The sequence below is a fragment of the Strix aluco genome, chromosome 3 (assembly GCF_031877795.1).
Source record: "Strix aluco isolate bStrAlu1 chromosome 3, bStrAlu1.hap1, whole genome shotgun sequence".
Taxonomy (NCBI): domain Eukaryota; kingdom Metazoa; phylum Chordata; class Aves; order Strigiformes; family Strigidae; genus Strix; species Strix aluco.
Window position 1 is genome coordinate 115967342 of NC_133933.1, and position 13696 is coordinate 115981037.

Below are 13696 nucleotides of genomic sequence, written 5' to 3' on the forward strand. Positions count from 1 at the left end.
TCTGCTTTTCTGACTGTACAAGCTTTCTGAGAAGAAAGGGTATTGAAGAACACTCTTTTGCAAGTACTGTTAAAAAAAGGGATGTTTGTACGTCTCAAAGTACTAGCTAATTTATTGCTATGCAAAACAATGTTTAACCCTTTGAATTTAACTTTAGGGGGCGGCTGTTGCCTTCATTGATCAGAATTGCACAAACCGTTGCATATTTGCATAAGTGGATATGCTGTGGCATAGAAGATGCTTGTAAAATGTTCAGCAAAATGTCAGAGTATTCAGAATTCAGACTAGCGTCATGCAATACAGAAGTATGTACTGAGTAGATTAAGAAATAGTAGAACTCAGAAGTAGTTTTCAATAACAAGATTTACTACTGACTACTGTCTTCGTAAGGAAATTCTGTAGGAGTCAGAACTACTGTAATGTACTCTGTATTTTTGTCAATGATTAGAAAATAACTATGTGAATGCTGTCTGATAATGTTTGTATATGGCAAAAATCCAAGTAGTAAATTACAATTACTGGGACGGAGCAAATGGTTCACAATAAAGAGTTATTGCTTACCCCATCCTGTTTGGAGAGAAAAAAGAAAAATATCTGTTCTTTGGTTACTGTGTCTTGGAAACTGTCTCTGGAAAGCATGTGGGGTCATATGAGGCAAGTACCTCCTCACAATTTTCTCTCTTAGTATGATGGTGTAGTTTGAAAAACAACAACAACAAAAAATCCAACTGTCAAAATCAACTGTTAAGAGGAAAGGTAGATTGTGTTGTTTGCATATTAATGGTATATTGTTGTATTTGGTACTTTAAAAATTGGGGACTGCAGAAAACATCCAGGAAAATGATTCAGAAGCTGGAGAACATCCTTTGTGCTGAGATCCTTAAGAGATGAGCACATTTGATTGAAAGGATTTAGAGGAAACATGAAAACAGTAAAAAAAGCTGGAAGAGGAGAGGAAAAAAATTAAGTACCAAATATAGCACAGAAAGGCATAATCAGAAACTAATAATTGGAAACCAAAATAAGATGATTTGAGTGAGAAGATAATCATATAATTAGATACAATTTATGGGTGTAATACTTTTAAAAGTGGGTAAATTGGAATGATTCAGTGACTTTAAATGCACTGAACATATGAACAATTAAATGCAGAAAATTATGTTTAAAAGAATGTCATTTGTATTGCAAAGTTTTACCATGATACCATAGTTATATAAGGACGTAATTACATTATCATGCTTCCCTCCCTACCCTTGAGGTTTTTGCCTTTCACAAGTTTGATGAAGAAGAGGAAAGAATTTTAGATTGCATGAACTACCATAAAACACTTGTTTTCTAACTTCTGAATATTTAAGTTTAAAAAAATCAGACAGTGTTCACATTTTTGCATGCATTAAGATACACAAATCAGAATAGCGACAGACCAGAGATGAAAACGATGCAGAGAAAACGTTTAAGTATTCAGCATTACCTTTTAAATCTTTATAGTCAAATTGTTTGATTTAAACCAGGTGAATTACAGTTGTGCTTAAAGTTCTGCCTTGTTTTTTCCTCAGTTTGGTTTTCTCCCTACCCTGAAGTCAGCTGACTACCACTCCTCCCTTGTGATACATGCTTAGGCACCATGGTAGGGCAATCTGCCAGCTTTTAAAGGATTTACAACACCAAAAATACACTCCTCCTTGCTACTTGACACACTTAGCAGAAAAACACTACAATTACCTCCTCTGACAGGGACTTTTTGGTTTAAAAATAATATTTTTTAACAACCTTCTACTCAAGTCTATGCAACACATTAAATCCTTTTCCGTTGTGAATAGTCTCACAATACTCCATATACTGTATATTATTTATCTAAATAATGAATAAAATTGTTGGCTTGTGCAAAAAGTTTCAAGATGTTAGACTCTGAGATTCTGAGAAGTAATGCCTTTCAAATGAGGTTATACGTAGCTGTGCTGGCAAGACCAAACTTGTAATCAGTTTGTGGCATTACAGTGTGGCTTTAACAGATGCATCATTTCCTCGTAGCATGCAGAGGACTTAGGATTTTTTTAGTTCTTGGACCTCACTAATGTGTGCTGCTGCTGTAATTAAAAGTACATGGACTGTGTACTGTATCTGCCAGTCAAGTTTTCAAGCACTTCACTGTTACAACATAGTCTTACAAGTGTTTATATCATCTGTCTGTTAAATGAAAGGTTTGAAAGAACAGCAGACAGAAGAAACTGTTCTGAAGTGCTGTTCCAAATTTGGGCTTTTGCAGTAAGTGTTAAAAACCTGAATCATCAGCACATTATATTCATAACAGGGTATTTATGCTGTTTCTTGTATTTTTAGAACATAAAACCAACTCTTAACCTGAGAGAGAAGAGCATTCTTTCGTATGGAGACAGTAATTTCAAGCTAGGAAAGATGTCATTATTTTTTAAACAGTTGCGACTTGGTACAGCCAAGTTAGCGAAAACTTCTTTTTTTAAAAAAAACCCCAACATTTTGATGGAGATTGTTTGTCTCTTGGAGTGTAAGGATGTGGTTCCAGCATCAGTTTAAGCTGATCGGAGTTTCTGTTGCTGTGGTCCTGCATAAACATTCCTGCTCTTGCCCTGGGTACTAGCATTTGTCCAGTTCATGGCATATTAGTTGAAAGAAGTAGATCTGCAGAAAACTAATTTTGCAAAAGAAAGTTTCACTGGACATCTTAGCACAGGTTAATTTGCTTCACCGCAGCCCCTTTCCACCTTGTGCTGGCAATAATGTTCCTGCAGTCAGCTGAGTCTAGAAATCTGTCCGGTTGAAGTCAAACCCTGGAAAACAAAAGACTAGTTTTCAGTCTAATCCTCTGAGAAGTCATACAAGTGCTTTTGTCAGCAGGGAGGGTGTGTGGCAGAGGACTGAAGGGAGGGTGGGATTCCCCATTTCAGAGGCAGCGAGCTGTTAGGGTGGTTTGGCTGCAATCACCACTACACCACACCCGAAGGAAGCTCTTGATTGTTTGTCTTCTTCCAGCTGTTGCTGTGCTGGCTCAGGAGGTTGCTGCTCTTGGTGTCTTGGTACCAGCTCTTCAGATCTGACAGCTAATCATGTCATTGCACCTTAACATGTGTCAGCCAAAGCTTATCATCAGCAGAGCCAGTAATGGGTCACTGTTGTTGAAAGAGGAAGGTCTTGCTTCTCTTTCTTCTATCGTTCTGCCTGTGTGATGCATCCCCTTCCCTCTCCCAACTCTTGCACTTGGTGGAGCCATCTGCGAGCCTCCTCAGTTTGTTAGATAACAGGAGAGAAACCCTTCTTTCTGGCAATAGAGTAACAGGTAGTCTTGCTGCTGTTGTGAGTTATATTTGTGGAAAAGGGTGATGAGCAACAGGAGCACACAGCCACACCAAAAGGGAAGTACTACTAGTTATGTTGAGCTTTTAGGTTGGTTCAATCCAATTTGTGAAACCATACCTCACGTTTACGTTCTCCAATTTAGTGCAGATGACCTTGACTAAAATGAGCTAAGGAACTGACATGCAAGCTGCTCAGCAGATCAGGTGGGATGGCAAGGACAAGCAACTGGTGCTGGGTTTGGGGGATAAGCTCATGGAGTATGTGGACCAGTGCACATCTCCACTTGGGGTGGGGAGGTGCCCTTTACACTAGCTGAGGAAAGCTACTGAAATGTCGTTAGCAAAATGTACATCACACGATTTGATTAGAAAGGCTTATGCAATGACTTTTACCTCTTCATTTAAGAGACTAATATGCAGAGTTTCAGAATAAAAAGTATTGGGCAATGTGATTTTTCAGATTGCTGTTTTTTTTCAGAAATCATTATAAATGGTGGGTTAACTCAGAGAGTTTTGATTTTAAAATGCACTTTTCGTTTTAATCCTGGTTTGAATTCAATTTTTTAATTAAACTGAAAATTCAGTTAAGTATATTTTTTAAAAAAATTAGGACGTAACTGTAAACTTTGCAGTAACTAGCCTTTAAATATCATTTTAGTCAACTTCAATAAATATACACTATATAACCTGTAACAAGTGGTGATTAGGGCCCTGGACTGGGAGAGGGAAGGTGAGCTTGTGAATTGGTGTGGGCTCAGGAGGGAGGTGAATCTTCCACGGCTGTGGCAGCTCTGTCTGTGAAGACATGGTTCTGCCTTGCTTTTGTTTTTTTTTTTTCCCCCTCCAGACACATTTTGAATGAAAGTGGCAGATTGTTGTGCTTCGAGGAACTTGGTCTTTCAGCTTGTAGGATTGGATCCAGCTAGCGACTGAAGTGTTTAGGTACTGCCCCACGTTGGGAGCAGATGCAGAGCCCAGCCTTACAACCACTGTAGGAACCCAGGAGGGACTTGCAGAGTTCGTAGACCAAGAAGTTACTAGTCTATGTAGCAAGATCAGAGAGATACTGTGCAGATAACACAGCAGGCAGGAGACAAAATTGTTTTCAAATCGCTAATATTATTTAAAGAACAGGGTCTTCTCTGTTTGAAATGTTAATTTATTCAAGTTTAATGTACTCTTTTTAACAAAATTGTTTTAGAAGAGGAGTCCCTAAAGCAGTTCTAGTTTAGTCCTATGGGAGACCACTAATATGCTTTAATCTGGACTGGGAGTAGAGTCTGCTTCATTGTGAGGATCCATGCTTGTTCAGTGCTTGCTTTGCCTGGCGTGAATGTCAGTTAAGAGCAGGGGTTTGGTGTGGTGGTGGCTTTTTATTAGTATCTGTTGCTAAGTACCATCTTTACATATATATACATATATGCATATATGGAAAGTCAAGAAAAATCCCAAATAATACTGTCAGCCACTTATCAAAGCCAGTTTTTAAGAAAAATGCATTGTTTGGGTGCAAATAAAAAATAAATTATTTTGTGTTTATTAGTATACAAAATAATTTCTATTCATACCCAAATAAAACTTTTTTTTTAAAAAAAAGTCAGAATACAGATGTAATCAATGGGATTTCAGGTCTGTGTATCTGCTCATTTTTCTTCCCTACTGTGTTACCTGACTGAGTCCCCTCTAGCAGAAAGTGTGTGTTTTAAAAGTAAAATTTACTCAAAGCTTTAGAATTTTGACAAAAAATTCCATGCCATTCAAAGGAGGCTTAAAGCAGTTTCAGAAATGCAGTAGCTAAAGAATGTGCAGAACAAACTCTGTGTGTGTTGATTGTCAGCTTACTGCCATAACATTATAATTTGTCAATCATATTTGAGCTTGAACTTAAAGGCCTGTTAAATGATTGATCTGGTTTTTGTCCCATGGAGCATTTAGGGAGGTGTAATTTCAGATAGAATTGCTTAGGCAGTATAATACTCATGTTATTTCAAATCAGAAGTTGCTTTGTATATTAATTTTAGAATAAACATATGCATTTGTCATGCTAAATACTATTTTGATTTGGTCTTTTTTTTTAATGCAGGTTTGTTTTCGAAGGTCATATTCCATATTTGAATGTTTTCCAGCATTTTCCAGAGAAGATGAAATTACGTGGACCTGATATTAAGATCTTTTGTGTAGAGGTAATTTTTTTTTCTTAAAGGAAAGAAAAAACAATGACCGTAACCTAATTATCTTGTGGTATTTTGTTTTTTTCGCTCACTGTACTAATAAATTGATTAAATCTATTCTTATGTTGTAGAGTTCACGTTTTGCATTATTGGAGCCTGTGCAGAAACCAATGCACTCTGTGACTCAGAGTGCTTTAATCTTTAACCAGTCTTATTAAGCTGATTACTTAAGTTAAAACAAAATCAATAAGTACTTGTGGAGAAAGAGGTATTCAGAACTGCTCTTGGAACCCTCAGAAATAGGATTTGGCTTCACATCTAAGGGCAATATATTATCCTTTTAGGTGCTTATTTAAAATATCTCTTGGATTTGTTTGTAATTCCATATTCTTTTCATAAAATATGGTTTAGATGCTATCTCTTGTTCTGTTTCTTGCTGTACTGATAGAAATATATCAAACCTAAAATCTACATAAGGGGTTATGGCCCTTCTAGAAGCTGAATAGTGATGGACAGTCTTGAGTAAAATGTAAATTTCCCCTTTTTAAGGTTACTATGTATAGTGGTAACAATTACCCACTGCTGTTTGTGTTGCAGAAAAAAAGTTTATTATGGATTTTTGAAGTGTGCAAATAAAATCTTAGCTTTTAAGAGCAGAAAGCAGCAATTCTGCTAGCAGGAAAAGCTAGGTTTTGGTCTGCTATAAGATGTTTGTAGCCCAAGCCCTCAGTGATGGTATTGCAAGTAATGTTACCATTCTCCAATATGTAGCTTATATCCAGCAGGTCATGAGCTGTTCAGAAGTTAATCTGTAGCACTTTTTTTTTTATATACCACTACTATCCTGTCTGGATAAATAATAATTATTGCCTCAACTTTTTAAAACTTCTTGATTTCTTTTTCTGTCTTAGATTTTTTCTTGATAGAAAAGATACATTATGTTGAAATGTGGGTGTAAACTTTTTCTTTAAACTCTTTTAATTCTCAGTCTCTCTGTCCTTCTTTGCCTCCATCCTTTGCAGGTGTTTTTGTCTCTCAAAAATGGTTACATAGAACTTGTATTCTGGCCTGACTAAATAAAATGCACACACCCCCGATCCTACAAATCACACAGATAAAATTTTTGTATGAATTCCAGCTATAAAACTTCTACCATGCCTCAAAGTGGGAGATCTGCTTTGCAGAGAGGAGATGACAATTGCCCTTGGAGATCCTACTGCTTTCTTTTGGGATAGAGCTGTTTCTGGCATGCAGGATGATCTGATGCCAGTCCTGAAGGTGATTTCATCATTCCCTACTAGCTTACTTTCTCCCAGAGCTGTAGGTTTGGATTATTCTACTGTCCCTCCATAAGCACACTTCCACTGTGGATTTGTAGCATGCCCTGATGTGGGAGCAGGACTTCATGACTTGAGAGCCACAAGCTGATCAATTTAATCTCATTCCACCTTTATATAAAAGAGGAAGTCTAGCCACTTCACCCTCTGTCTTTAACACTTATACAGCATATATGCACTTTCCTTTTTTCACAAACCAGGAAAAGAAAAAACAAATCTGATTTTTTTGGCTTAATACTGCTTATGATGAGTCTGTATCTAGTGTGGTCTGCTATTTAGTTTACAGGAAATTGCTGTTCTAAAAGCTGAATTTGTGTAACTTTTGACTTCTGTCTTGCTTGTCTGTGATACTGACACCTGCACTCCTCTCTTCCATAGTATACTAATCAAGTAATCTCTTAACTTTGTTTTCATTGTGATACATAGGTAAAGTTCTGTAAACTTACTCTACAGTTTGTCTTCCAGCCACTCCAGTATTATTGTGGCTTCCTCTTTCTAGGAGTATTGGCTCCCTACTTTACCTTTAATGTTCCTTTAGTAATGCATCTCAGGTTTATTCAGTTTTAATATTTTTTACTACATTATTGGGTTGATAATTGCAAAAACCTTACTAGCTGTTTCCTACATCTTATGTTTCAGAACTGATCTTGCTGCTCATTGCAGCACTGAGGTTACCAATAGCTTACTGTATCTAGTTTTGACATCTGAGTTTTGAGAAATTCAAGAGATGAGGTTATTGTCCTGGAGCAGGAAATCAGATTGTGTAATGCTCCATCCTGAAAATACAGCCTGCATTCTTTTCTCCTTGGTGTTCTGTATATAATATTCTATAGACTATTATCTTCAAAACGTTTATGGGATTATGACTCTTAATAACCAGGCAGGTAAGATGCTCTAGTGCCATTATTTGTTGTGCTTTGAGTCTGGTGAATATAAGCTGCAACCATGTCCAAAAATGTTGACAACTGACAGGACTATTCAATGTCTCCTTTTTATTTTGAACAGATTTTTAGTGCACTTCGTTGTGTCTTGTGCTAATTCTCTGCAGCCCAAATTTGAATCAAGAAGTAGTTATGTTGTAGTAGCTTGAAGGATTTGAAGTCATACTAAGTATCATTTTATTAGTTAAGTACAAATGAAGCCTCACTTGATAAGCCTCATGTTGTGTAAAAACATTCTCAGTGGCTTAGTTTCTTTTCAGTAACAATTTCCAAGATACAAGGTTGAAGTTGTTACAACTTTAAAAAAATAAATGCAACGATTATTACAAGATGAGTCACATCTACTTTCTATCTTTCGATGTAATGATGTGTGCACGTGTACCTGCACAAGGGTTTGGATTTTTTATGCCTCGTCACTTAGTAGTAGTATTTCATACGCAAGGAATGTGACTAGTCTCAGGCTTTTCAGCTGATGAACTTCTGTGCTGTGTAATGAGTCCATATCATGGACAATTTTTCCTTGTCCTGCGTACAATTTAGCAATTAGAGGTGATTGCAGCATCTGTCATACAAGGAGAGGCAGAAAGAGCTGGGATATTTATAACTGAGAAGAGAAGGCTGGGGGGATTTCAGTAATGTGTATAAATACCTGACAGGAAGGAGTGGGGATGGAGTCAGGCTCTCTTCTTGGTGGTGTGCAGTGGAAGGACAGGAGTCAACAGGTGCAAACTGAAATACAGGAAATTCCATTTAAACATAAAACTTTTTTACCGTAAGGGTGATTGAATGCTGGAACAGGTGGCCCTGAACCACTGTGGAGTCTGCATCTTTGGAGATGCACAAAACCTGACTGGACACAATCCTGAGGAAGTTGCTGTAGCTGACCCTGCTTTAAGCAGAGGCGTTGGACTCGATGATCTCCAGAGGTCCCTTCCAACCTCAAGTATGCAGTGATTCAAATGGTATAGTATGCCTTGTATTCTATTTCACATTTTCAGTGTAGGTGGCAGATAAGCCCTTCATATGTTAGTGATGGAACACCTAGTAAGAAGGCCATCATTCTTCATTCTGCCCAAACTGAACTTTATTTAAAATACCTGCCACAAAGGTTATTGTATCTGGACACCTCTGCCCAGAAGTCTGGAAGCTCTGGGAGTGGCAGCCTCGTAAATGAAGAGAAGCCTCCTCCTCTCTGTATCATCTTTATCACGATGCGTAACTGTTAGACACATGTCAGGTCCTAGCTGGAGATAAGTGCTACCTCACAGGTATTTTATGAAGGATAAAAGTACTTTATAAAAGGTCTTTGTGTAAAATGAGTTGTTTATCTTCCATGTGTGTTTATCTTTCCATTGCTTCAAGTCTCTTTTCTAAGCCTTTACTTGATTAGTCATCCTATTTATCCGTTCCTCTATTAAAATCATGTTTATGTTAGAAGTAAGCCTTTGGTAAATGGGTTTTACCTAAATGCACAGTCAGAGGGTTCACAGGGCAAACAGCACCAGTAGCAGGATGCTCCTGCTTAGTTCTTAGTTCTAAGTTCCCAATACACAAGAAGGAAAACAAGTTTTCATCTTAGTCTGCAAGATTTCCTTTTTCTAAAACAAGTATTCTTATTCCATTTGATTAAAACCTTCTTTTATGCATGAAGAAAGAATAAGATACGTAAGTTTGGGGTTTTGTTCTACATGGGAGATCAAGTTTTTTTCTTGATGTTTGCAATTTGTTTAACTACAGTAAATCCATGCTGATCTTGAGGCTTGTGCCAGGAGCTAATACATCTTTGATGAGTGCAGTCATCTTTTCACTTTTAGGTGGAAGTCATTTTTGCTTCCTTTTTAATGCACAGGGTATCTATTTCTTTAAAAGCCCACTAGTGTAAGAGTTAAAACAAATTTGTAAATTAGTAGTAGTGTATATATAAAGTTCCGTGACTAATTTGCTTTCAGCTTGTTTTCTTTTTATTGATAGTATCTGTTCTACAGTGGAGCTACACACAAACTCCCTCTTCCATTTCTGCTTGAAGTAGGGATACATCCTTAAGATATGTAGCCTCTATTTTGTGTGTAGAGATTTTTTATCCTCATACAAAATTGATTAAAGCATCCTTTTTCTCTTGAGCTAGCAACAATTTGTCCTTGTCATAGATCTGTTTTTCCTTCCATTTTTGACTCAGGACCGTATCCCTGATTATCTTTTATGTAATTATTTTGCTTGTGCTTTAAAGTTGTTTCTGCTTTGCTGTCTCAAGATTACCTTTAGCTTTCATTACTTTTTATAAAACTAATTACTTTTTGGTGTATTTTACCCTTAATGCATTGTAGATTGATTATTTTTTGGTTTTGATTCTCACATTCTTACATACACACAAACTTAAATGTATGTGTATATATAGGTAAACAGGTCACTCCCATGACTGTTGGGCAACATGATTTACTAAAGTGTTGAAGATAACAAACACGTCACTTTGGAGTATGTGCTGTGTGGAACAGGATAGGTGTAGTCTCATAAATATCTTTCAGATCCTGTTGTTCTGAAGAGCTTTGAGAATGGTTGTCTTTAGATGCACAAGTATCTGGACTTGGCAAGGAGCCCAGTGTGTGACCTCAGAGCAGGTCCCTTCTCTTAGTCTCTTCTGCAACTTTAAAATAACTCCTTTCTTCCTAAATTTATTAAGAATCTCTCTTTTTCTCAGAGATGGGGGGGCTAGGAGAAAGTTGAGCTTGGTGGGTGTTCAGAATTGTTCACCAACCTGCCCTCGAAGACAAAAAGAATGGGTATTTACTGAATTATCCTTGCTACTTCTTCTGTCCTGGAGTGTGGTCATGGAATGGCTTCTCTATATAAGCCTTTCTTTTTTTTTTAATTTTTAATTTCCTTTTTAATCTTAGGTGGAAGTAGCTGCACAGTTCTGAGTCTGTTTCTAAGCTTCAGTGTTAACAGTGTTGTTGATAGACCTTGCTGTCTAGGAACATATATCTTAAAAATGCTTCCTTTTTTGGTTTATGGTTTAATTCAATTCCTCTCTGTCGTCTTCTCTGTTTTTTTGTCTGGATTTTGGTTTTGTGGGTTTTTTTATGATCCACTGAGTATTCCTGCCTATAACAAGAAATGTACTTATTTAGACAGGTTTGACCTTGCAACATAAGAAAATTATTATCCAGGTTACTTCTTGGTTGTCTTAGTATATATTGGGGGGTTTTTTTGTTTTCTTTTACACATCCTACCTCAGATTTAGACATATTAACAGAAGCAATGTTTAGTTTGAATTCTGCTCTATATAATTCATGTATTTGCCATCCCTAGATTTCCTGATTCTTAAATAACTCCTAATGTTACTCTTCAGATTTTTCCATGACACAGGAATGCTTTCTAAACTTCCAGCTGAGAGGGTTGTTAGCATCTTCCCTACCTTTGCTTGTGGAAAATTCTTGAATGCATCCTGGTAAAGTGGCAGCAATATACAGTGCTTGTCAGAAATCAGTGTGGTGGACAAGAGAAGAAGAATCATGAAACACGAAAGCACATGAAGATTTTCTCCCCTTTCTCCCACCTAACTGAAAGGCTTCTTGTTTCTTCTCCCTGATATCTTTTTTCTTTCAGGCTTAATAGCTTATCATTCTATGTTAAAATTATGTCTATTTTTGTCAGTATCAGATTAGGCCAGTAGCTCTGGGCAGCTCTCCATTGTGTTCAGTTTAATAAGAATTTTAATTCATGCTCCATTATGAACTGATGTTGGCTTTGATGGAAAAAGGAAGAGTTTTAAAAGAAATATTTACTGCCCTAAGAAAAGGTCTAATTCATCCGGGGTCTTCCTTTTCCTTAAAGTAAACTGTGATAGGTGTTGAAGCAGGTACCATAATGCGTTTAAAAAGTAGACTGGAAAACTTTAGATCTCTGAGAATGTGCCACTTCAGTGTCTAGCATTTTATTTTGTATGATGCTTTACATTTATTTTATTTTATTTGAGTTGGAGGAGTATATACCTTGCATGCATGTGTTCACACACGCTCCCTCCCTAGCTTGGATTATTAAATTTCTTTCCTCTTTTATTTGGGAATGAAAGGCTTGTTTTAAACACTGAGAGATGATCATTCTTCTCTACGCTGTCTGGAAACTTTCCAATTCTTTGGTTTCTTCTTTTACAGTATTCTATAGCTTGGTTTCTTTTTTTGTTCTTCTACTCCATTTCTTTCTTTACTCTTTTTTTTTTTTTTTTAATTTGCTTGATTTTATTCTTGGCAGCACTTTTATATCCATATTTCTCTGTCACTAATCCTTCTGCCACCCATCTTTCTGTGTCAGCTTCAATCAGTCTCACTTCTGCTGAGGATTTGAGAGATCCAGTTTCTGAGATGAATTTGCCAAGATACTCCTCTGCTATCAAGGATGCTTCTGTTTTGCTCCTTTGTTCTGCACACCTTGCTTTCCAGCAGAGCAGCTCTTGAATTTTGAGTACAGTTATGAGTTACAGTCTTGCAGTGAGACTTTGTGGTAATTTTGATTTGGGTCCTTTTTAGCTATCCCATAAAGGAGGAAAAATGTTTTTCAGATCAGCTCCTTGTGAGAGTGTGAGAGCTGGAGCTTCAGTCAGCTCTCTCCTCTCCTGACCTTATGAAGATTGCTTTACTGACAGGATATTTTTAGCTTCCATTTTTCCTATTACCATTGTATTATTTTCTTCAGGATCTGTGCCAAGCTAATCATTCTGGAGTTCCTGAATCTCCCCTTTTACATTTTTTTTTAAATACTACATATTAATGTGGAGAGTCCTTTGATGTTCAGAATTTCTTAAGATTATTTAAAAAACAACATTTGTGTTTCAGAGAGCTCCTCAGTTACTTCCTTGAAGCTTCTTGTGTGTAAATCATCTAGGTCTCTCCTTTGTAAAATACTCAATTTTATCAGATAGTGGTTTGCTTTTTTGCAGGCATAATTTTTCTCTTCCTTACATATGATTTTAATGAGATGGATTCATACTCTTTTTCCAGTTACAGAACAATCTTGATTTTTTCTTCATGTTTGTTTCATGACTTACCCTTTTACCTGTGACATTGAAATTCAAGGTTTTGTTGGTTTTTTTTTTTTTAGTTTCCCTGCTGCTTACGGCTTAGTTGTCTTTACCTCTTGTTTCATTGCAGAATATCTATAGTGCTGGTTTTTGCATTTTTTTATCCAGGAGATTGTCCCTGAGCACTATGCAGTCAAATCCCTCCTCTGCTTCAAAAGGGGGATCTTTTATTTGTGGTTTTCTGTTTATCCCATTATCCCACAATAAAAAGAGGGATATGACAGACCTGTCTGGGAGTGTAGTGAAGTGATCTACCAGGACTGTGTTTGGAGAGGGCTAAAGCATGTGCTTTCATATCTAGGAGCTACACATTTTTGTATCATTTACTATCCTACTGAGAACAAAGTTTAAACTCGGGACTTGTATCCTTGTGCGGTAGTATGCAGTGTGGGACTTGTCTTCTGGGTTCAAAATGATGATGTAATGTTAATCATTTATGTTACAATATGGTTAAATGTTGCTGAGTTTTACTATAGGAAGGAGGTTAAAGATATTGAACCTCAGATTTAGCCTCTCTTTCTGATTCTCCTCGTTACAGGCAACATTACAATTGGAATACGGTAGTTAACACTTGTGCTGTATAAACATTTTGTGCCTTGTGACCATCTAACAACTCGGTTGCTTGGTAAAAACTGGTTTGAATTAAATGGGGATGTGCCACAAAAATGTATTTGAATCAATTCAGCATTGTTCAAGCATAGTAAAAGCCATTTTGTTTTGTAAATTTAGCTGACAAGTTTAAGTAGTTTAAGACGCCTCCTGATTTTGATTTCCTTGTGAATGTTGGGGGCAGAAGAACTGTCAGGTAGCCTGGAGGAAAATATAAAATTGAAGAGTTTCT

At 36.9% G+C, this 13696-nt stretch overlaps 1 protein-coding gene across 7 annotated transcripts in view; it reads left to right on the forward strand.

The window, feature by feature from the left end:
* TAF1B (TATA-box binding protein associated factor, RNA polymerase I subunit B) overlaps positions 1–13696 on the forward strand; it is a 49552-nt gene that overhangs the window by 9344 nt on the left and 26512 nt on the right. For 6 of the 7 annotated variants that reach the window (XM_074820042.1, XM_074820044.1, XM_074820043.1 and 3 more), the window contains one exon: positions 5416–5515. In XM_074820042.1, coding sequence (XP_074676143.1) covers positions 5416–5515 — 100 coding nt within the window. Of the gene's footprint in view, positions 1–5415; positions 5516–8563; positions 8744–13696 lie in introns of those variants that run through there. The other variant, XM_074820048.1, reaches the window with a different exon arrangement.